General features: G+C 40.8%; 1 protein-coding gene across 2 annotated transcripts; it reads right to left on the bottom strand.

Moving 5' to 3' along the window:
* Positions 1 to 16,464: 16,464 nt before the first annotated feature.
* LOC310725812 (phospholipid scramblase 1-like) lies at positions 16,465 to 23,702 on the bottom strand. 2 transcript variants are annotated; one of them, XR_014533512.1, is made up of 9 exons: positions 23,405 to 23,702; positions 20,977 to 21,047; positions 20,814 to 20,856; positions 20,169 to 20,389; positions 19,923 to 20,084; positions 19,450 to 19,611; positions 19,298 to 19,352; positions 16,827 to 17,180; positions 16,465 to 16,716 (listed from the first exon to the last, which is right to left on the bottom strand). XR_014533512.1 is itself a non-coding variant. In XM_083540871.1 (8 exons), the coding sequence occupies exons 1-7, from the start codon at positions 23,436 to 23,438 to the stop codon at positions 19,323 to 19,325; spliced, it is 723 nt and encodes a 240-aa protein (XP_083396997.1). In that variant the 5' UTR covers positions 23,439 to 23,702; the 3' UTR covers positions 17,209 to 19,206; positions 19,298 to 19,322. The 2 variants fall into 2 exon arrangements, 1 of the variants encoding a protein (XP_083396997.1); XM_083540871.1 differs by lacking the exons at positions 16,465 to 16,716; positions 16,827 to 17,180 and adding an exon at positions 17,209 to 19,206.
* Positions 23,703 to 24,084: the final 382 nt, after the last annotated feature.

Below are 24,084 nucleotides of genomic sequence, written 5' to 3'. Positions count from 1 at the left end.
GTTCCACTAGATTTTGTGGACATTTGTGAAATTTCATTCAGCCACATTGTTGTATGGACTTTGCATTGGAACATTATTAGTTCATATCCCACCTCCAAACTGCCGTTGTGGGGCCCTTGAGCAAGGCGCTTAACTCTCAACTGTTCAGTCTCTCTGGATAAGGGTGTCTGCCATTAATGATATAAAAGTCAGGAGGCCTGGGGTGCAGTCAGCATTCACATTCATCTCAATTGTGTTCAGTAGGGTTGAGGGTCAGAGCTTTATACAGGCCACTGAAGATCTTTCACTCCAACAAATGTAAAGCTTATCTTTACGGAGCTGGCTTTGTGCACAGGACTCGTACTTCACATGAGGGGAAAATAAAATACTACTGCATCCAAAGATGATCATGGATGATGAAGAAATGCTGGTTTGTTGGTTCTCTACCAACTTCAGCAGAAAAAGAATCACAAGCAAAAAGTGAGCATGTTTGTCATCAGAACTCTATCTACATCAGTGTTCAGGACAAAGCTCTACATCTCCAGCTGAATAAACATGAGGGAACATGGTCAATACCGATGCAATTTAAGAGAGGCCGGTCGGGGAGGGAACGGCGGCGTAATGAAAGCTCTCCTCTGAAAGCGACTGCTATCGTCCTGTGCGACGCATTGGTGCGAGACCCAGCCAATTGTACCCCGACTCTGTGTAAAAAGAGCAGAAGCGAAAGCGACTGATAGTATCTTTAGCGAATTAATCCGGAGGCCTCCTCTGACAAAGCCCAGGACCTTTTATAATAACTTTGCATCAATGGTTCACATCCCTTCAGGCCTGAACGTGTGCCTCTGAGATCAGCACCAGATCCATCTCTCTAAGAAAAGACAATAAAAACGTGTCGTGAATGACGCACCACCAGGACGTGCTCGGATTTCCCGAGATGACCCGACCCTGAAAAAAGTCTTGAAAGTGCACAAAGACAGGGGTGACATTTCATTTTCTCGCAGCGCTGAGCTTTTGGCAGGTGTCCTCTGCTCTTAATAGAGATGGATGGAAGCGATTAAAGCGTGGGCTCAGTGTTTGGGAAAAGTCGCTCGTGTGGCAAGGAGCAGAGAAATACTGGCGAACACGAGCTGACGGAGTGAAGCACAGTCGAATCACGCGTGGCCAGGTGTGCCGTATGCAAATCCGATCTGTCGGGAACGTTTCAGATGAGCTCGAGTGATCTGCAAGGCGATGAGAATCGCAGGAGGGGGGTACGTCGCAGGGAAGCCTGAGAGCCCGGCAATCAAACTAGAAGCACGTCTACTCGTAATGAGATGCCATATTAGGTGCTTGATCTGGGCGTTTTTAATCCAAGGGCGCCGTTGCTCTGCGCAATTATCGCACCGTCTTTCGAAGTGCACAGTTTGCCGGAACGGGTATTGCTCAGCGTGGACGATTCTGACAAACATGCGATGATTGGATGATTCTCATGAAGCAATGTGAAACTCGAGAAAGCAACCTTGTCTCCTGCAAACAGCCTGTACAACGAATACAATCACTCCAGAGCTGTGGTTGTGATGCGATGAACCACAGAGTGGTGCGATAAAGCAAAGCTAGCAAAAGAACTAGTCATGTAGGTGTGGAGAAAAACCTCCTGTTTGTTTGTTAACTACTGCTTAAATAAACCCCAGTTCTATATGCCGAAATGTACAAATTAAAATGGGTCCCCATTTCTCCAGGTTTGACAGGGCTTCCACAAATTGTTCTTCACAAAACAACCTGAATATGATGAAGCACCAAAATTCACCTCACCTCACCTCACCTCGCACCACAGAAGAGAAAATTGATTTCACAAGCATTTGCATTCACCCCGCAAAATCCACACATCCACCCAATCACCTGTTTTCACCCTCTTTTGAGGAAGAGGCTCTAAAACGTAGCTTTCCAACACTCCTTCACACATGACAGAAAGCAGACAGAATGCATTTCAAGCTTTTGGCGGCTTCAGAAGTCTTCTGCTTTCTGGAGTTTAAAAGGATTGCAGGGTTTGAAAGGGAGTCTAGGCGTAGCAGATAAACGCAAGGGTGCCTCAGAAGTTCCAGGGAACCTGCTGCATTCATTGTTTTTTAATGGGGCCGGCGTTGCGCACGGAACCCCAGAGCAAATCATTTGATGTTTGAAACATGTCTGGGCATCGCCGTAATTCACCTCCGAAAAGTTATAAAGAATGAGTGCCAAACTAGGACTTAAAATTGCACCCCCCAACTCAGAAGGTATCCTCAAGCAAGTGACTCTCCAGAGACCAACAAGGCTGCACATAAATATGAAAAATATCACTTTTTTATTATTATTATTTACTGTGTTCAAGTCTGTTTTATAATACAATAATTAACTATTACAAATCCATATATCGTACAATATTCAAATATCGATATTTGCTCAAAGGCTTGAAAAACGGATTCGCTGAGATCTTCTGTTTATGCCACTCAGCGAAGCAGGTGTTGTTATGGGAAGAACACTCAAACACATTAATTTCATATTCAGGACGCCGTGGCGACGCGGTGAGATTTGCATGTTTGCAGCTTCGTGCTCCTTATTACCGCCGCCCTCGCATCTGCACTCGCTCCCTGCTGCACGTTCATTTGCGCACAAATTTATTTATTTCAAAAGCAAGCCTATCCGAGGTCGGTGCAAATTAGACTTTGGGCCGGGACAAAGAGCGAGGGGGGAAAAAAAAGGGATTAAATCTTGTACAAAGGATTACCCGAGCACGTACAAAGCAATGGATTAGAAATTCAAGAGCATTACCATAGCTCAGAGAATTGTGCTTTGTGTAAAGACGCTTACACAACACACTCGAGACAGGCTAAAAATGTACTTGTGTTTTTAAGCGGTTGTAATTGAGGACGTGAAGTTGTAGTCTAAACACGTAGCTGTGTACAATTGTTGGGAAAACAAATCCATACAATCTGACAATCAGACTCCACACAGCTAGAGGATACCAGCGGTACTGTTATTGTTGTTTCTTATTACGTTTCTCTCAAAAACGTACTCTTTGCGAGGTCTTGCCTATTTGACAACCTTTAAATGTTTGTTGTCACCCTATATTCACGTTTTTGTTTGGTTTTTTTTTTTGTTTGGTATGTGGAAGAAGATAGATAGTATTTTTCTGAGTGTATTCCATGCTACCGGGTTTCGCAGTTTAAATAAAAACATGTGCTTGTCTGGCTTCACATGTCTCAGAGGAAGCCAGTGATTGCCTTCACCTACTTCAATGCTAGTTGTTGAGGGGGAGATATTTGGTGGAAGGGTTTTTTAGGACCAACGAATCCAGAAAAGGGCATATAAAAGCAACGTCTGATACACACGTCTGCTTTTTTCAGCTTATAGACAATTTTTCCGATGTATTCTTTCATCCAGTAATGTTTTGATGGGAAGTGAAATCCAAGGAATGGACCAGTAATGTTTTGATGGGAAATGAAATCTAAGGAATGAATATATCCTCCAAAAAGCCTTATAGAAAAAGAATAAAATGCTTCAGAGCTGCGCTTGTTTGGGTTTATGGTGCAGTGTAATGAAGCAAAGTTATCAAAAAACACCAAAAGAAAAATCCCAAACTGTCCTCTCTCATGAAGACTTTCTTAAGGCGGAAAAATACCTACCATTATTTGTTACTTACAACTTTTAAAACACACGTCTTCCTGAGAGAAAATGTCCACGGTTACACACTGAGCTCGGTTTTATAGACCACGAAGAAGAAATGAACATGGATCCTTGTAGTTTCCTGAAGAAACATTAATTCCAGTTATACCCAAACCTGTTCCCTGTGCACAAAGCCAGCTCCATGAAGATATGCTTCACATGGGTTGGACTTGAAGATCTCCTGCTATAGTGCACCAACCCTTCCATCCATCCATCCATTTTCTCCCGCTTATCCGTAATTCGGGTCGCGGGGGCAGCAGTCTAAGCAGGCCCCCGCCTTCGACTGCTGCCCAATCCTCACAGCACCGTCCCTTACGGTCCCTCCTGCAGGTGGTGAGCCCACGGGAAGGCGGCCCCACGTCACTCCGACGTCACGGACCTTGATATTTCCCTCGTAAGGGACCTCCAGAGCATAGAGGGTTAAGGGCCTTGCTCAAGGGCCCAAGAGTGGCAGCTTGGCGATACCGGGGCTTGAACCCCAGACCTTCCGATCGGCAACCCAGCGCCTTAACCGCTGGAGCCACCACTCCCCAAAGTGCACCAACCCTATTATGATAAATGTGAACCCTGATGGCACCCCAGGCCTCCTCACCTCACCCTACATCAGTACCTGACTTTACTAACACCCTCGTGGCTGAATGAAATCTCACACAAATCTCCACAAAATCTAATGAAACATCTTCCCAGAAATGTGGAGGCTTTTACAACAACAAACGTGGAATGGGATGTAAAAAAAAATGTATTCTTTAAATGCTAGAATGTCTGAGGACTGAATATTAAACGTTGGTATGTGCAGACAATGTCACAGAATTTTGCCTTTTAATCTTGCTGTACGGGCAAATGTTCCACACACCCACACACACACACACACACACTCACAAACACACACACACTCACACACAAATATGCTGCAAGGACAATCACTTGAGAAGGCCACTTGACTGTAGATTCCTGATTGGCCGAACAATCACACAGAGACAGAGAAAGGACAAGGACACTTATTCAACACCACCATGTCCTCAGTGCCGCTTCACCAAGCATCAACGTATAGTCCAAAATTTTGTTTTTTTAAATGACCATTTACCCGTCACAAATCATCGGTCTGTACAACATGCTTTATGTTCTCAAGGGAAGCCATGGATAAAAAATTAAAATGTTTCAAATCCCTAAACGCAGCTGACAAGCTAATGCTCAGAGAAATGCCCGAGCAATAAGCTAGCTCATCTCAGAGGAAGAGATACAAAAGCTGTAGATATCAAGTGGCTTCAGTGCGAAACAACAACGTGTTACTGAGGAAATACTCACAAAACATCCCTGAATAAACCTAATACTGGCAAAGCAAATACAAAAAACAGAAGGGAGGAAAATATTTAGGAAAGGAAAGAAAAGGAAATAATTAAGGAAGGAAGGAAGGAAGGAAGGAAGGAAGGAAGGAAGGAAAGAAAGAAAGAAAGAAAGAAAGAAAGAAAGAAAGAAAGAAAGAAAGAAAGAAAGAAAGAAAGAAAGGGACGGAAGGAAAGGAAAGGAAAGGGAAGGAAGGAAGGAAGGAAGGAAGGAAGGAAGGAAGGAAGGAAGGAAGGAAGGAAGGAAGGAAGGAAGGAAGGAGTAAAGGAAATAATTAAGGAAGGAAGGAAGGAAGGAAGGAAGGAAGGAAGGAAGGAAGGAAGGAAAGGAAAGGAAATAATGAAGGAAGGAAGGAAGGAAGGAAGAAAGAAAGAAAGAAAGAAAGAAAGAAAGAAAGAAAGAAAGAAAGAAAGAAAGAAAGAAAGAAAGAAAGAAAGAAAGAAAGAAAGAAAGAAAGAAAGAAGGGACAGAAGGATTGACAGAAATGGCAAGGCAAAATAAAATAAAAGAATTAAGAAAGAAAGAAAGAAAGAAAGAAAGAAAGAAAGAAAGAAAGAAAGAAAGAAAGAAAGAAAGAAAGAAAGAAGGGACAGAAGGATTGACAGAAATGGCAAGGCAAAAGAAAATAAAAGAATTAAGAAAGAAAGAAAGAAAGAAAGAAAGAAAGAAAGAAAGAAAGAAAGAAAGAAAGAAAGAAAGAAAGAAAGAAAGAAGGGACAGAAGGATTGACAGAAATGGCAAGGCAAAAGAAAATAAAAGAATTAAGAAAGAAAGAAAGAAAGAAAGAAAGAAAGAAAGAAAGAAAGAAAGAAAGAAAGAAAGAAAGAAAGAAAGAAAGAAAGAAGGGACAGAAGGATTGACAGAAATGGCAAGGCAAAAGAAAATAAAAGAATTAAGAAAGAAAGAAAGAAAGAAAGAAAGAAAGAAAGAAAGAAAGAAAGAAAGAAAGAAAGAAAGAAAGAAAGAAGGGACAGAAGGGACAGAAGGATTGACAGAAATGGCAAGGCAAAAGAAAATAAAAGAATTAAGAAAGAAAGAAAGAAAGAAAGAAAGAAAGAAAGAAAGAAAGAAAGAAATCTTATGAAGAAAGTAATAAAAAACGGCATTTTGGTAAACGGTGTGACCTTGACCAGTTCTGTCATGACCTTCAGCATACCTGAGGAAGGGGAAACCCCCTGTAGGAGCCTTGGTGCTCAGTGATTGGTGACTGTGCGTCGCCGTGGCCTGTGACTGTAGTAATGAGTGATGTGTTATAAAGTGTGAGGCCTGAAAGCTTTACCGCTTCCTGTGTTGACGGATTAAAAGTGTGGAAGGAAACTGCAAAACGCAGCAACACAAATAATCTGTGACATGAAACACAGACAAGGAAGTGTTTTTTTTTTTTTTTCTCCTCCAAAGCGTCCGAAGCTCCTGCAGTTCTCTTTCCAAAGACCAGTTTTCAAATCAATCGAGAAAATCCTGCTCACTGAGGGACAAAAAAGGGGAAAGAAATCTCTGTGGAACGGATTGATTAGCTGGTTGGCGTCGTGTCGCGTCTTGAGCGATGAGTTTGAAAGCGCTCAGGCTCTCGGATCCACTGATGAAGTGTTTTCTTTCTCTCTTTTTTTTTTCAATGTTAAAAATTCAATAATCGTGCTGCAAAAATCTTCCTTGAGTGATGCATCTGCACTTGCAATATAATCATCATCCTCAGGGGGGGTGTTTTCGAATCCCCATATACTGTATATATATATTTTTTTTTGTTTTGTTTTATATTGTATGTTAAAGAAGAGATAGAGACACAAAACCGTGAGAGGAAACAAAGAAAAAAGGGACAAAGAGAAAAAAGAAAGGAAACAAATGGGAAAAAGTGATCAGAGGAAGAAGAGATAGAGAGACAGACAGAAAGAGAGGGAGTGAAAGAAACAGGAAGTACATTGATTCGCAAACATTCTTCAACTAAAAACCTAAAATAAGAGATTGATTCACATTTCTCTTCCTCTCTTTTCTCTCACTCCTTTTTTCAATTTTGTCTTTCTCTCTCTCTCACTTCCTTTCTCTGTTCTCTCTCTCTCTCTCTCTCTCTCTCTCTCCTATCCATCTCTTTTTGAGAGAGGATTAAAACTACACAAAAAATGAAAGAAAGAGAGCAAGGAAAAAAAAAAAGTGAGGACGCAACCTATGAACATTTTTCTTCCTTTGTTCACTTTATTGCTTCTTTTTGGAAAAATCAAGAAATACGAACAGGAAATAAAGACAAAACCAGGGAAGAACGAGCAGGGAAAAAAGTGAAGACAGGAAAGACTGACAGCGAGCAAGAAAGCAATAAAGAACGCAAGAAAGAAGAAAAGAAAAAATAAAGGACCTTAATGCCAGTCTTTGAGGCTGCAATCTCTTTTGCTTTCCATCTTATGTGGTGGCAGCCTTCACCTGAACAAGGGATATTAAAAAAATCATATAAAATGACGTTTCGAGGACGTTTCAGAATCTGTCTTTGTATGTTTTTTTTTTTATAGACAAATTTTTTTTCTTATTGAAATCACTGACCTTGATGTTGTTTGGAAATGAAAACGTTCTCAATCCGAGCTCAAACTGTCCTTGACTCCTTTAAAGCTCGAGTACCGCATTCAATCCTTTCTCCGCCTTCACAAACCTGCAACATGCTGCATCCATCCAGACATTTTACACAAAAACACATTTAGCTCCACTGTTTCTCCAAAATGTTGTGGACACTAACCATAAGATTGGCAAGTCCTTCCTGAACATCCCATTCCACATCCAGTCTACATTCACTCATAATCATTTCCAAGTCTTCTGGGGAGATGTTTCACTAGATTTTGTGGAGGTGTGTGGAGATTCATTGATCCATAAGGGTGTTAGTAAAGTCAGGTACTGATGAAGAGGCCTGGGGGTGCGGTCAGCATTTAAAATTCATACCGTTTCCCACAATTGGGGAACCAAGGAAGGAAGGAAGGCAAAGTAAAGGTAATAATTTAGGAAGGAAGGGAAAAGAACAAGAAGAAAAGAAAGAAAGAAAGAAAGAAAGAAAGAAAGAAAGAAAGAAAGAAAGAAAGAAAGAAAGAAAGAAAGAAAGAAAGAAAGAAAGAAAGAAAGATGTATAAAAAGGAAGGAAGGAAGGAAGGAAGGAAGGAAGGAAGGAAGGAAGGAAGGAAAAAATGAGAAAGAAAGAAAGAAAGAAAGAAAGAAAGAAAGAAAGAAAGAAAGAAAGAAAGAAAGAAAGAAAATAAGGGTATGAAAGTGAAAGGAAAGGAAAGGAAAGGAAAAGTTATGAAAGGAAAAGGTAAGGAAAGGAAAGGAAAGGAAAGGAAAGGAAAGGAAAGGAAAGGAAAGAAAAGGAAGGATTGGGGAAGGAAAGGAAAGGAGAGTAAGTGAAAAGAAAGGATTGGGAAAGGAAAGGAAAGGCAAGGAAAGGAAAGGAAAGGAAAGGAAAGGAAAGGAAAGGAGAGGAGGGGAAAGGAAAAGAAAGGATTGGGAAAGAAAAGGAAAGGAAAGGAAAGGAAAGGAAAGGAAAGGAAAGGAAGGGAAAGGAAAGGAAAGGAAAGGAAGGATTGGGGAAGGAAAGGAAAGGAGAGGAAGTGAAAAGAAAGGATTGGGAAAGGAAAGGAAAGGATTGGGAAAGGAAAGGAAAGGAAAGGAAAGGAAAGGAAAGGAAAGGAAAGGAAAGGAGAGGAGGGGAAAGGAAAGGAAAAGAAAGGATTGGGAAAGGAAAGGAAAGGAAAGGAAAGGAAAGGAAAGGAAAGGAAAGGAAAGGAAAGGAAAGGAAATAAAGGATTGGGGAAGGAAGGTTCCAAATGAGTAGAAATGTCGGCTTTAATACACATGGTGAGATAATTGGTCTAATTCTTCAGACTGTGCAGTGAAGGATAATCTTGAGTCAGAAAAGAAAAAACCCACACATGACAGATTTATTTTTTGCACTATACAGTTTAAGTGTATATAAAACGTTCTAACAGATAAAACTATGTGCAAATCGAGCATGTGTGTTTATGCAACTTATCACTCGTTTGTTGAGAAATTAGGCATTTGCCGGGGATCCAAATGAGCTGTGCGTCTTCCAAATACAGAGCTAATTAGTTTCTTCCCTCAGTAGGCAAAGAGGTCAGACTTCAACTCACGGAAGTCGACAGTTTGGGTAAAAAACAGATTTCACAGCCGCTGTCTTTGTGCTCGGCTCAAATTAGCTTCAATTAATTAGCAAAACTTCAGCGGGTTTATCGAACACCGCTAATGAAAGCAGAGTAAACGTACACTGTGCTGAACTGTATTTAGTTTTAATAAGAGATTGAGGTCTAGCTGTCTTTCAGAAAACTGTACGCATGAAGAGAGTGCACGCGGCTACACAGGACTAATACTAATACGCGGGAACCAGCAAATCTGTAGCACGAGTCCTGAGCCATGAATACATGTGAGAAAGAAATTAATGAGAAAGAAAGTGTAGAAAAAAGAATAGAAAGAATGGAAGAAAGTAACAATGAAGAAAGAAAGAAAGAAAGAAAGAAAGAAAGAAAGAAAGAAAGAAAGAAAGAAAGAAAGAAAGAAAGAAAGAAAGAAAGAAAGAAAGAAAGATTATTTGGGAAGAAAGAAAGAAAGAAGAGAGAGAGAGAGAAGAGAAAGAAAGAAAGAAAGAAAGAAAGAAAGAAAGAAAGAAAGAAAGAAAGAAAGAAAGAAAGAAAGAAAATAAAGGCCCCGCCCCTTTAAAATAAAGTCTGAGAGAACTCTACAGTAAGATTTACTTCATTTAGTCCAGTGTGTGTGTGTGTGTGTGTGTGTGTGTGTGTGTGTGTGTGTGTGTGTGTGTTGTTAGCTTTGGCATGTCAACCAGTGTGTATTGCTTTTTTTTTATTTATTTTTTTTATCTGAATTTGCTGTGAAAACATGGTGGTTTACGCTGAGAAGCTGGGGAACATTCCGGCATCGATCCTGGACCAACCTGATGGTTTATTAAAGCTTTGTAATTAGCACACGGCTGCAAGGCTCATGCTTTGGCGCTGCGGCTAATCGCCTGTCAACTTCCTCTCATCTTAAAGAGGGATTGATTGAATCACCTTTCCTGCATGCGGGTGGATTTCTTTCTTTCTTCTTTCTGACCTTGTATGGAGACTAGTGCGCTAACGGCCTAGCGAAGTCATTCTCCATAATCTGTCAGCTTTAAGTCACAAATCTTTTCTTGTTCTTGCTGTTTGAAAAAGGAATTTATTGATTAGAAACCATTAGAAGGCCATGAAGTATCACAAGGACGTGTGTATGCCAGCATTATTGAACTAACAATCACCGCAACCACGCTCCATTCAGCTACACCTCATTTTAATGCAAAAGTACTGCAGGAACATAGCAAACTTAGCTCACATTAGGTGAGTCCAGATTTAGCTACTAGTTGCAGTTAATCATGCAGTTAGCTGGTAAAAGCTATCAAAGCCTACATTATAAACAAGCAATTTTTGAAAAAATACAAGAGAAATCCAAGTTTTTAATCGTGAAGCGGGATAGTTGACTAGCTACCAGTGCGATTAGCGATGTTCGTAGCTAAATGCTAATCAAGGTTAATTTTCACTCCTTCGCCATGAAAGGACTACTTATTCCTTCATGTTAGTTCACTTCGAGAAAGCTAGCATGCTATCTAACTTAGCAGATGATGAGTGACTCGGTAGGTTACATAATAATAAGAATAAAAAAGAATTTTTATTTTTATGACTGAGCAAAAGCAGTTATTGTAAACATTAGGGTTTCTTTTTTTGTTTGTTGTTCGTTTGTACATTTTCACTGCATGCTATTGCTCTAATGTCATTAGCTTTAGCTTCACTGCAGGTTCCTTTTTTTTTCTACCTCATGACCTCTGTGTTTTTACAACCTTGCGGAATCAGGCGCATGGAGATCCGTGGCCGAGTTCCTGAGAATCCCAGAGGAAATCTGACATGACAAATCGCATTAGGTTTTAATTGCTGGCAGCATTGCGAGCGCTGCAGATGTGTCCGCAGGCGCCGGTACACGTGGGCGTCTCACGCAGATAGATAATTACAGAGCCGGCGCGTCCGGTCGCTCAGTTACTTAGCACGAGTAATCATTTAATCCGTCGTAATAAGACGTGATGATGCGGAACGCACCACGAGGAGGTCCCACGCTCTCCCTGCGTCTGACCTACGACAGGAATAAATGCCCAGTGTGGTGCGGATTGATCACCGGCTGCCACATCGCCCACGAATCATGACATTTATAATGCATGGCTTCACCTGAGGGGGAGGCACGAGTGCCAATTACGCGCCACTCTGCCATGGCCTGGGGTGCCACCGGGGTAATTACACCAGAGCAAGAGACATCGGTGGCGGCAGATTGGACACAAATTTGTACGCGAGGACAGTGGGGGAGGTCTGCGATTTTATTATTATTATTTTTTATTATCCGAATGGAGAATGTGGCGATTCCATTTGCAGGGTCCAGAAATCCACTGCGAAGGAAGGAATCTGACATTTTCATGACAATTGCTTATTTCATTCTGTGAGTCACATGGCAATACCTACAGGCTTCTGACATTCAGGGTTGAGTTTTTTTATTTCCTTATTCCTGAGGACTGGACTGCAGATTAATGCGTCCAATATGATATGTCAATCAATTTCAGTGGGCAGGGCCACCAAAATAGTATTGCTCAGCTTTTTGCTTTTATCCCATGGGAAATTTCTGTTTGAAAGATAACTCCAATTCTTAAAATTAGAAGTAGGTATTTAAAGACAGAGGTATCAGGTATGTTTGGAGTAGCTAAAGTTAAAGTATTATAAATGTTTCATTGTACAAAAAATCACGAAACAGGTGAGCACAGTCAGGTAACAATGCAAAACTTGCACGGGTGGATTTTTTTTTAACAGGAAGGCAAAGGTTAACCAAGGTTGAGTCTACATTAATCCATCATTTACAAATGGCGTTTTCAATCGTAACCCTAAAATGTCTGAGAACGCGTACGCCCCTGTACTGCACATAAGGAAAATGTGATAAGGCATTTCTTTTCTTTTGGGTGTTATGAAACTTCATGGAGATGTCAAGGGAAGGCACGTCACATGACTAAAAATGCGTTTTCAAAAGCTTCCGTTTTCGCGTCACAGTGTGGACTGTAAAAATGGAGGCTTTTGAAAACACATTTTTAGTCAAATCTTTAGTGTTTGCAAATGTATCCACTTTGGAGAGCGTTTTCAAAAACGTGAATAAGTTTTTTCATGAACTAAAATCGCTGTCTCACTGTGGATGGAAGGCCAAAATGGACATGGCCTAGGTAACCACACTTTACATACATGCTGAGCAGAAAAAACCTCTGAATGCACAAAGAACAGCAGTGCAAGACCACACCCATGTCAAAGGACAGGAATGTAAGGCTCGAGAAGGAGGTGCAAACTTTTACACCATGTGAGTAATAACAAATTATCTATAGAGCATTTTGGTAAATGGTAACTCGAACTCTTCAATACATAAAAACCATGATAGATTTTTAAGATTCAATTCTTGCATCAAAAATACTAAAAGCTGGCACCTTCTAGGGAATGACTTCGTAAACAAACGCTCAGTAAGGCTAAGAAGCGAGGGAAAACATATGCAGTTGCCAGAAACGAAGAGCAGATGGGCTCCGGTGTTGTTGTGGCATCAGCCCAGGAACCCAGAGCGTCTCTACACTTAAGTACCTCCTCAAGGTGCAGCGAGCGGCGCAATCAAAACCCGGCACAGAGGCTCGCTCAAAAATTAATTATATCTTGGCACTGTCGGAAAACACGTCCTTTAGAAAGCAGGCATACTCGACGCGGCCCGCTGACATTTTGTCTTAAGCTGCACTAATGTTACGGCTCAGACAAAGCTCACGGAGTCGGCGGGAAAAAAAACAAGCTCGTTCAGTTAAAGGAACAGCTCGACAAGTTTATTTTGGAAAAAAAAAACGGTTTCTCTGCTTGATTACAGTTAGGTTGCAAGAGTGTTGCTACATCATTGCTATGGTATTTAGGTATCCAGGGCACCAGGCAGTTCATAAGTTACCCCAATTAGGTTTCTAGATTTAGCTTATATGGTTCCTACGATATCCTAACCAGTTAGAAACTCTCTAGAAACCCTGGATGTGGCTCGGTAGCTGTTGTGCTGTTGTATTACACATGATATGTGTAGATGCTAGGTTAGCTGAGCTGGTATCTAGGGCTTTGCAAGGTATCTCATGGTATTACAGGTGGTAAGATGTGGCTGCTTGGTATCCTAACTGTTTTTTACAGTGTTGCTAGCTGGTTGAAATGTTTATTTAAGGCATTGCCTAGTTAGTTGGTTGCTATATGGTTGCAGCTAGTAGATTGTTGCTAATGGTGGGTGGTTACAAGGTTGGTCACTAAGGTACCACCTGGTAACTAATTGCTATCATATTACAGAAGGTTGCAGGAGTTCTAGTGGGCAAATTGTTTCCTTGTTACCTGATGATGTTCACCTGTTTTCTGTTACTTGCTCTGCCTTGTTTTTTTTGTTGTTGTTGTTCTTTTGGTTTATGATCATGAATTATCCTTGTTACTTTTGGCTGACCTGTGCTCTGTCCTCCTCTATAGACTTAAAAAATGAAGTCTTATATTCCAACCAGGGCGTTCCTGCCCCTAAATTGCTGATCAACTAATATTTCAGTAATCCCACCCACTCAGATTGATTGACAGCTCACCAAGAAATAAAACACACAAGTGTAAATATTATTGTGGATCCGGAATACAGGATACCAGTACACAGTGTAGGTTTTACCCGGACATGTCGCTTTCACACACACACACACACCATACACTTACACACCACCAAGGCTTCAGCAAATTTATTCTTCTTTAATGGCAGCTCTTGTCAGACCTCAGAAAATTCTTGTCAAAAAGTCCAATGTCCAACTTGGCAGACTGACAGGCCCTGTGGAGGGACATCTGAGGCATACAAGGACATAATGAACAGTGTATTGCGTAGGAATTCATTTAAACCTTTCACAGGGGGGACAGAACGGAGGGGGGGTACAGGCATTCACACTTGCCTTAATACCCCCACTGGGATCTCTGTCCTATTAAACTTAGGGGCATTTTTGGGGTAATTCCTGATGTGACATTGCCTTTTCCGCTGCGTCAGGACACACTTGGGCCTCCCGGAGGACTCGTTAATGAGCCGGAGAGTGGATCATCACGTCCCAGCTTTCTCAGCAGCACAAAGTTGACTTCGGAGCACAGGATATGTGGAACGAGTTATTATTTCATTTCATCAGCAAGCCGTTTTTCCCTCCTTATAGGGCACTGCTCGAGCAATAGTAACCGATATGTCATAATAAATCCGTCCTGGATCATGAATAATCGCTTTTACCTGAGTATATTAATTACTAACAATTAGTGATTAGGGCATGCTGTTGACAGGAATTTATTCTTGAACTTTTAACATTGTTTTGATTAGATTAGATTAGATTAGATTAGATTCAATGAAAATCAGTTAACCAGCAGTGCAAATAGCAATGTATTTAAATAAATATATAAATATATAAAAAATATATTTCCTTTTAAAACTGTCGGTTTCTGTAGGTAGTTTATCATGACTTGTTTTTAGTTACTGTTGAGCTAGATGATGGGACATGGGAGGTGGGTTAGTGAAGGGGTTCAAGACCCCTGTTGGGCAAACAACTGACATATATCAATAATAACACTGGTATAAAGATTTGACATTTACATTTTCGGCATTGTGTGAGATTTCCATTCAGCAATAAGGGTGTGAGTAAAGTCAAGTGCTGATGTAGGTGTGGTCAGTGTGAACAATTCATCCCAAAGGTGTTCATTAGAGTTTGAGATCTATAGAAGGCCAATCAAGATCTCATGTGTTACACCATCAATCCATGTATCCATCTTTCCACACTTCAGGATCACATGGTCGAAAATTACAGACCTTCCATAGACACAATTTTAACGAATTCATTTTCCCTGATTTATTTCCCCCCACCTTTTTGACGAATGGCTCGCTGATATTCGGGACTTTATTGTCCATTTGCATATAAACAGCAGTTTAATGGATACGGATGTGCACGGAGACACGTCCCCGTCTGCCGCAATGTCGCGACTGATTTCCTGACCCAGTAGTTCCTATTCTTCCCTTGACAGACTCAGCGGTACCCTTGAACTGATACATTCCAGCAAGCTTGTGTGTGTATGTGTGTGTGTGTGTGAAGTCTTGTGCATCGGAAATTACCTCTGTGCGTCCGAGCGGCCAAAATCTTTCGCCTTTGAAAGCGAAAAAAGACCGCAGGATGTAAACACGAGTCGCCACAAAAGCATTCTCTAGAAGCTAGCTCTGGTTATTAAAGCCACTGAGGACTTACTTTTGTTATTGGAAAACCAACAGTCGGCGAAGGGAGTGATTCGAAATAATTAACGCGGATAGCTGAGCACCCATAGGCACGCTATTCTTCTTGATTCATCATCATTATTATTATTATCTTTATTAAAAGGCATGATTACCTCGAACTGGTCTTGCTGTGGGAATAAAAACTATTTAGCAGAGGTTTTTTTGTTGCTTTTCAGCTATAAAAACTCAGACTAAGTGGTGACACGCACCAGTGGAATATTTGTAGTTGGTCTAATGAATGGTTGATGTTTCCCCAATGAATGATCTGTTGTTGACCCAATAGAATGTCTTGCTTAAGACTCAGTAGAATGACTGATGTTTGCTAGGCTAATGTCGGTCTAGTCATGACAAGGTGGATTTAAAGGTCTCTGAAATCTGCTTGACTTTAGTGGTCAAATATTGACCCAAAGGTTTCATCTGGCATTAGGCACTATGTAATGGCTGACATTGGCCCAATGAACGACTGATGTTTGTCACGGTTAAAAAGCTCGACTAAAACATGGCTAAAAATCTCGTTGAACATAAGCAAAGGTGTTTGTCAAGTATTTTACAGCACAGTGAAATTCTTACTTTCACAAATCCCAGTTATGCTAGGAAGCTGGGGGTCACAGCACCCCTGGATCACAGAGGGTTAAGGGTCTTGTTCAAGGGCTCCAAGAGTGGCAGCTTAGTGATACCGGGGCTTGAACCCCTGACCTTCAGATTGGTAACCCAAGTCTTAACCACTGAGCTACTTACACTGCTGTGTGGCTGACATTGGCCAAAGCGTGAAAGGTCCATTTTACCATTGTGGAACATTGTTAAATTCTGAACAGAGCACAGTCACAGGGAGTGCAATATTGCTGTCCAAAGCGGTTATTTTGAAGGCGATAGTGTGTAAACGTATATACAAAAAGTACTTTCTTTTAAACAAATGCAAATATTTTAAGAGAATTCATTAAAAACTAGCTTTTTGAATGAAAAAATGTATCAAACTGATTCAAAATGAAGGAGCAGGCCACATAGAAAAACTACGTTCAAGATGGTGGAACATGTGCAGAGGCAGCAGATTGTACGAACTCGTTTTTTTTTTTTTTTTTTTCTTGAGTCGAGGATGTACACACATCTTTTTATCTAGATTTAATGCAGGGTGTAATTAGTGAGTTCAAACACCAATGCTGCCTCTGATGCCTTTTTCATCCGACGTCAGCTCCAGCTGGGGATCAAAAACGCTCCGTTGACAAGAAAGTCGGGCATCTGGTTACTCGAGAGGCCGAGGAAGATCCCTCTACGACGGACTCCGTCCTCCCCCTGTGCCAGAATATTCTGTTTCTGATGCCTGTAAAGAGACTTCGCTAATTACCTTGTTGGCTGACTCTACAAAAAGAAAAAAAAAAAGCAAACGATGTATCAGGGGCATCGTTAAAGCCGACTGGAAGAGTCTTCCAAAGAAGTTGGTTTGTTCATTTATTTATTTACGTACTCACTTTTTTATGACTAGCATGTGTCCCAAACTAGAATTCAGCTGTTCAGCATTCAATTTGAAGAATTAGCTGGCATGGCACGTTGAAGCTCTTACTGCTAACTGAGGCACCACACAGGTATTTTAAAGTGATTGAAAGCTTAAAGATGCACTCTTAAAAAACCCAGATGGTTGCTCGTGTACACGCTCGTCAGTTACAGACACGCCGATATGTTCGTTTCTGTGCCGTCAGCCAAGCGGGAGGAAGGAAATGTTGACAAGAAGCGAAAAGTGGTCTTCAGTGGAGTCCCTGAAGAATTCGCTTGAATTCTCTTCGCGTCCAACTTGTCAACTCGATGGTTCAAATTAACTCTAATAACTGCAAATGGATCAGGCAAAAAATAAATAAAATCTGAATATGTTTAATGGAGGGGGAGAAAACATCAAAAAATTCTGGACAATCAGAATAGAGAACAGCGCCATGGAAGAAATAACCCGAACTGCTGTAGTGTTGTGCATCATGATATTGTATAGTCATATTTTATGTATTATCGACAGTGCTGAGGAGTAGAAAGAATCTGCACCTGCACCTTGTTAGTCTCGTCTTACACCAGATATCGATTTTGACGCCTCTGATGAGCCGGGCTGATTTGACTGACAGCAGCGCATGGGGGTGAATTGAGGGCCTGGAGTCTGTCAGAGGGGGTTTTGGCAGACCAGGTCTGGCTTTGAAAGTTGCTGCATATTTGATAAGGCTCGGATCCATGCTCTAGGCTCAACTACAACAGGGCCAGGCAACTCTGAATTAGCAGAATGCGATTAATAAATAAAAGGGCAGGCATCTTTCTTTCCACTGCAGAGCTCGAGCCAGACAGCCTGGGAGAGAAACAGAGCTGAAGATCGAACAAATGAGGCCATGGTATGCATTGTGAGATTCTAGAGTGGTGATCAGATTTTTCTTTCCAGCAGTGTGCCAAAGTAGCACTAGGGACCTCGAAACAAGCTGCTCGTTCTTCACATTTGTACCTCATCAAATGGCGAAATCTCATCCGTGTCACACAGCAGCTCCATATCTAGACCTGTTTCAAAACTTAAGCTAGACGGTTTGACCTGACTGGAAGGCTAATTGAGGCTAATTTGCTATGTTCACAGAGGATTTGCTACAACCCTCTCCTGTCAGCCATGAGCACGAAATCTGATGGCATGTTAGTCCCTAAACCTGGATACTTGAAAAAACATTGTTTAATCTGATGAATCATGATGCCTTTTGGGTCAAACAGAACAGATCTATGGACCCTAACCAACCTTGTGTCAGCAACCTCTGATGAGTATGTATTCCAGTATTTCAATTTTCAATTTCATACCTGCTTGACATTCTGACATTCGGGACGCTTGTCTATTCAGTTTCATGTCACTTGTGTCTCAGGATCTAATCGAGTGTGTGGGTGCCATCATCTCCCGACACTTGCATTTATTATGATTTCACAGAGCGTCTCTAAATAAAAACAGTTCTGCCCTTGTAACACAGTCAAGCGCCATGATCGCTTATTGCAATCTGGCATCTGGTTTAGGTTTTGTATCGTGTATCTTTAAGCACCGCTGGCGATGCTCACGCGCAGCCGTAAACGGGATCAAAAATTGATGTGCGTTCTCGATTAATTATTGAGCAAAGACTCGACAGAAGGATCACTACACGTGGGAAGGTATGGCCTTTGTTATCCTGCTGCAGCAAGACTGTTTCAACCATCAAGGCCAGGGAAGAGCCACTCATGGCTTCCTGGCTTTTGCTTTGTTGAATCCAGACTAGCGAGAGAGCTAACATAGTATAGGGTAATTGGGGTTGTTTTTTTGAGGGGTCATTCATTGGTCAGAGGATTTGAGTGCACAGATGGACTGATCTGGGTCACCTGTGATGGGCATCAATGAGGACTTTCATTCGGAGGAACGACTTCCTCCACTGGGACCTCAGTTGCTGTATACAAATCTTCTATTATTGATCAAACTGAGCTCTGTACTTTTCATGTAGATGTAGTAGTCAGACTGTTCTGGTTGCCAGGGACCAATTAAGTTGTAGTATTTGCCAAAGTGGCCTGATATTCAGTTGCTTTTAAAAGTAAAAGTCTGTAATCTATAAACTGGCACATCATTATAATGAACAGAGCGTAAAAACAATGGCTCAGTGACTGTTACCCTGAAGCGCTGCGCTGCCATCTAGAGGTTATATTTATAATACACATGAAACAGATAAACACAAAAAAGGGTACTACATTGTACATGTCTATACAAGATACATTCAAAATATTTGTAGATAAAAATAAATAAAAAAAATAAAGAAAGATGTACTACATATCCATCATATTATGTTTTCTAAAGAGCCAAAGGACGGACGTCTCATGGTGACAGAACTGGAAAAAAAGTACAAGCAGATTGAACAAAAAAATATGAACAAGCTATCAAAATAAGAGAATATATTTCAAAAAATTGTGAAAAACTTACAAAGAAGGAGGTCGAGGTCAGATTTTTATTTAGGATCCTCGTAGAACATGAAATCCTAATAAAAGGAACAAACCAGTGCCGATAGTCAGATGGAGGGGAAAAAATGGCCTGGCAATTTTTTTGTCTCAATGTAAATAGAAATAAATGCTTACGATTAGAAAACAGGCTCCAAGAAGCACCGCCTTCATCGTGACATCCAGGTCCATTGGAAACTCGATGCCGAAATTTTCAGCGTCGCTGAAAGCCTCTTGCAGGAGGCCCGCCCACTGCTTACTGATCCGACCCACGGAGGCCGTTTCGTCCAATGACAAAACCTGAGGTTAAAAAAAAATAAAGGGGATAAAATCACTTGCTAATGATTCCAGCTACTTAGATTTGCCCTTTCTTCTGAAGTTTATTTGAAAAGTATAGTTATAGAGAAACATTTTTAATCAGGAAGTAACTCAGGTAGGAATCAAAGTCGAGAGTGGGGACGTGAAGAAAAGTCGGATCACACGCTTTGGTATTTTAAGGAAACACAATGCGAATTTCCTAGAAAGGTGATACACCTGAATTCCAAACATTTTCGCCCCCTATGGTAGAAACCCAGAATGGTTCTCAAAATGTTTAAAAGAAAAGAAATTACCTCAAAATTCACATCAGAACAACATTTCCAGGGGCAGCAGGGTCCCACAATCTTCAGAATGTCCTGTTTCTTCTCATTCTGAATGGTGTACTTGGGTAAGCAAGGGTGCCATGTCTGAACTATGTAGCCAATAGGAAAGCCCGGTGGAGACTGCACCTCGAGCTGAAAGCAAAAAAATGATAAAAGGTTTAAGTCGCTGAAATTTCCCCCCTAACAGGATGTTAAATAGATACAGTGGAGTAGTACCTCTTGCAGACAGCAGGGGAAACAGCAGCTGCCACAGCGTAACGGTCGCGTCAGCCTCATCACCTCGTAGCCCAGGTTGTCCTGAACGTGAATGACGAAGGAACGAATTGGTCCGCAACAGTTCCGGTTACAACAGTCGTTCTCCTCGGCTACGTAAAAGATCTGCTGGCCGAGGGTGTTCTTCACCACGTACTTGTTGTTGGTCTCACATCCAAAAAACACTGAATCGCAGGGCCACGTTGTGTTTTCATCAAATAATAGTTTAAATACCATGACACCGAACTTTAACACTACTATTTTGCAAATTTAGGGTTTTCTTCTTGCGTATTTTAAAGTAAAATTAAAGGGCTGTCCATTTCCCACTGGTACCTTAATGTTTAATGGGGCAATGTTATTCCTGCCCCAATGGATCGCTATTCAATTAGTGCAAGTTAAAAATACAATCAGCGTTCTGTATATCAATCAAACATTTAATTAACAAAATTCGAATTTAAGTCCACCTCCGTGTGTCAGGATGTCAATACAAGATAGTTGTTAGTGGATCACGATCTCTTATTAACCAAGTCACAACAGCTTATATGCCAGGTTTGATGATTTGTTCTTTTTTTTTTTTACGCTTACTACTTGAAAGTAAAAATCGCTTACCTTCAGCCATCTCAACCTTCTGGTGAATCAGAAGCTGGTTGATCTGATCCCCATTAAAAGAACAATCATAAACACACACAACCAAACACACATAATTTACACACCCAGGTTTCACACCATCTGATATCTGTTTACCTCAAATGTACACTGTGTGATTTCTCACCTGTGTCAAATACTCCAGGCCAGGGGGACATCCAACTGGTCTCATGGGAAGACCCTGAGGAGCCACAGAGTCTGAAAATATTGTTCAGAGCTTCAAAATAATTGGTAGCACACACACACTTTATATATATATATATATATATATATATATATATATATATATATATATATATATTTATATATATATATATATATATATATATATATAATATATTATATATATATAATATATTATATATATATAATATATTATATATATATATATATATATATATATATATATATATATATATATACAGTGAGGAAAATAAGTATTTGAACACCCTGCTATTTTGCAAGTTCTCCCACTTAGAAATCATGAACGGATCTGAAATTGTCATCGTAGGTGCATGTGCACTGTGAGAGACATAATCTAAAAAAAAATTTAAAAATCACAATGTATGATTTTTCAACTATTTATTTGTATGATACAGCTGCAAATAAGTATTTGAACACCTGAGAAAGTTAATGTTAATATTTGGTACAGTAGCCTTTGTTTGCAATTACAGAGGTCAAATGTTTCCTGTAGTTTTTCACCAGGTTTGCACACACTGCAGAAGGGATTTTGGCCCACTCCTCCACACAGATCTTCTCTAGATCAGTCAGGTTTCTGGCCTGTCCCTGAGAAACAAGGAGTTTGAGCTCCCTCCAAAGATTCTCTATTGGGTTTAGGTCTGGAGACTGGCTAGGCCACGCCAGAACCTTGATATGCTTCTTACAGAGCCACTCCTTGGTTATCCTGGCTGTTATCCTGGTTATCCTTGTCATGTTGGAAGACCCAGCCTCGACCCATCTTCAATGCTTTAACTGAGGGAAGGAGGTTGTTCCCCAAAATCTCGCAATACATGGCCCCAGTCATCCTCTCCTTAATACAGTGCAGTCACCCTGTCCCATGTTCAGAAAAACACCCCCAAAGCATGATGCTACCACCCCCATGCTTCACAGTAGGGATGGTGTTCTTGGGATGGTACTCATCATTCTTCTTCTTCCAAACACGTTTAGTGGAATTATGACCCAAAAGTTCTATTTTGGTCTCATCTGACCACATGACTTTCTCCCATGACTCCTCTGGATCATCCAAATGGTCATTGGCAAACTTAAGACGTGCCTGGACATGTGCTGGTTTAAGCAGGGTAACCTTCCGTGCCATGCATGATTTCAAACCATGAAGTCTTAGTGTATTACCAACAGTAACCTTGGAAACGGTGGTCCCAGGTCTTTTCAGGTCATTGACCAGCTCCTCCCGTGTAGTTCTGGGCTGATTTCTCACCTTCCTTAGGATCATTGAGACCCCACGAGGTGAGATCTTGCATGGAGTCCCAGTCCGAGGGAGATTGACAGTCATGTTTAGCTTCTTCCATTTTCTAATGATTGCTCCAACAGTGGACCCTTTTTTCACCAAGCTGCTTGGCAATTTCCCCGTAGCCCTTTCCAGCCTTGTGGCGGTGTACAATTTTGTCTCTAGTGTCTTTGGACAGCTCTTTTGTCTTGGCCATGTTAGTAGTTGGATTCTTACTGATTGTATGGGGTGGACAGGTGTCTTTATGCAGCTAACGACCTCAAACAGGTGCATCTAATTTAGGATAATAAATGTAGTGGAGGTGGACATTTTAAAGGCAGACTAACAGGTCTTTGAGGGTCAGAATTCTAGCAGATAGACAGGTGTTCAAATACTTATTTGCAGCTGTATCATACAAATAAATAGTTTAAAAATCATATATTGTGATTACTGGATTTTTTTTTTGGATTATGTCTCTCACAGTGGACATGCACCTACGATGACAATTTCAGACCCCTCCATGATTTCTAAGTGGGAGAACTTGCGAAATAGCAGGGTGTTCAAATACTTATTTTCCTCACTGTATATATATGCGCATCTCAATTAATTAGCTTCTCAAGGCTGCGGTTCTCTCGGTAGATTATGTATCTTTTTCTTCCACACTCTTTCCTTCCACTCAACTTTTTGTTCACATGCTTGGATACATCACTCTGTTAACAGCAGCTTGTTTGGACATTTTTGTGGCTTCCCCTCCGTGTGAAGGGTTTCAATGATTGTCTTCTGGACAACTGTCAGATCAGAAGTCTTCCCTATGATTGTGTAGCCTAGTAAACCAAACTGAGAGACCATTTTGAAGGCTTAGGAAACCTTTGCAGTTGTTTTGAGTTGATTAGAATATGGTGACTTGCCAATCAGCTAATTTTTTGAGATAGTGAATTGTTGAGTTTTTGTTCAATTTGAGCCAAAATCATGACAATTATAACAACCAAAGACTTAAACTACTTCAGTCTGTGTGCATTCAATTTATATACACAAGTTTCACAATTTGAGTTGAATTACTGAAATAAATAACTATATATATAAAATCACCCGAATTTTTAAACGTGCTTACCAGTGGCTGGATCAGTGATTGATGTTTCTCCCATCTTGAAGTCCCAAGGGGGAAAATTAACTGCTTGTAAACCTGCCTAGTAAAAGCTACACTAACAAAACACAAAGCGATTCAAACGCACATAACCAAGGAAACAAACACACACAAAAAAAAAATCACGTGTTGAAGCCGAAAGAAATTAGATATCTGAGCAGAAAAACCAGATGGAGCTGTGTACGAGCTAAAAGTGCCTATAGGAGAAACAGAAACCAAAACCGAGTAGTTCAAGAGAAAAAGAAACACTGTGTGTGTGTGGGTGAGAGAGAGAGCGAGAGGGAGAGAGCGAGAGGGAGAGAGAGTAGAGACTGGATTAAAATGTGTGGTGTTGCACGTAATGACAATGGGTCCCATATCTAACCAATAGCTACACACTCACACAGACACACACACACACACTCAATTCAAAGGTCCTCAGAAACCAGTATTAGAACTATATTGCTGAGAAACGTGGACAAGAACAATTGCCCATTTTTCCTGCATCCAACACCTCAACTTTAAGACCAGTAGCCGGAATTAAGGAGTGCGGTGATGAAGGATTGTCTACACGACACGATAGAAGAAGACAATGAAGCCTGTTCTTGATTTTATTTTTAAATGTGCCCATTTATTGATTTATTTTTTATTTTGTTACATGCAATAAA

This window comes from Silurus aristotelis (genome assembly GCF_946808225.1).
Source record: "Silurus aristotelis genome assembly, chromosome: 5".
Taxonomy (NCBI): domain Eukaryota; kingdom Metazoa; phylum Chordata; class Actinopteri; order Siluriformes; family Siluridae; genus Silurus; species Silurus aristotelis.
Note: the sequence above shows the minus strand (reverse complement) of the source record. Positions and strands in the feature narration are given on the sequence as shown.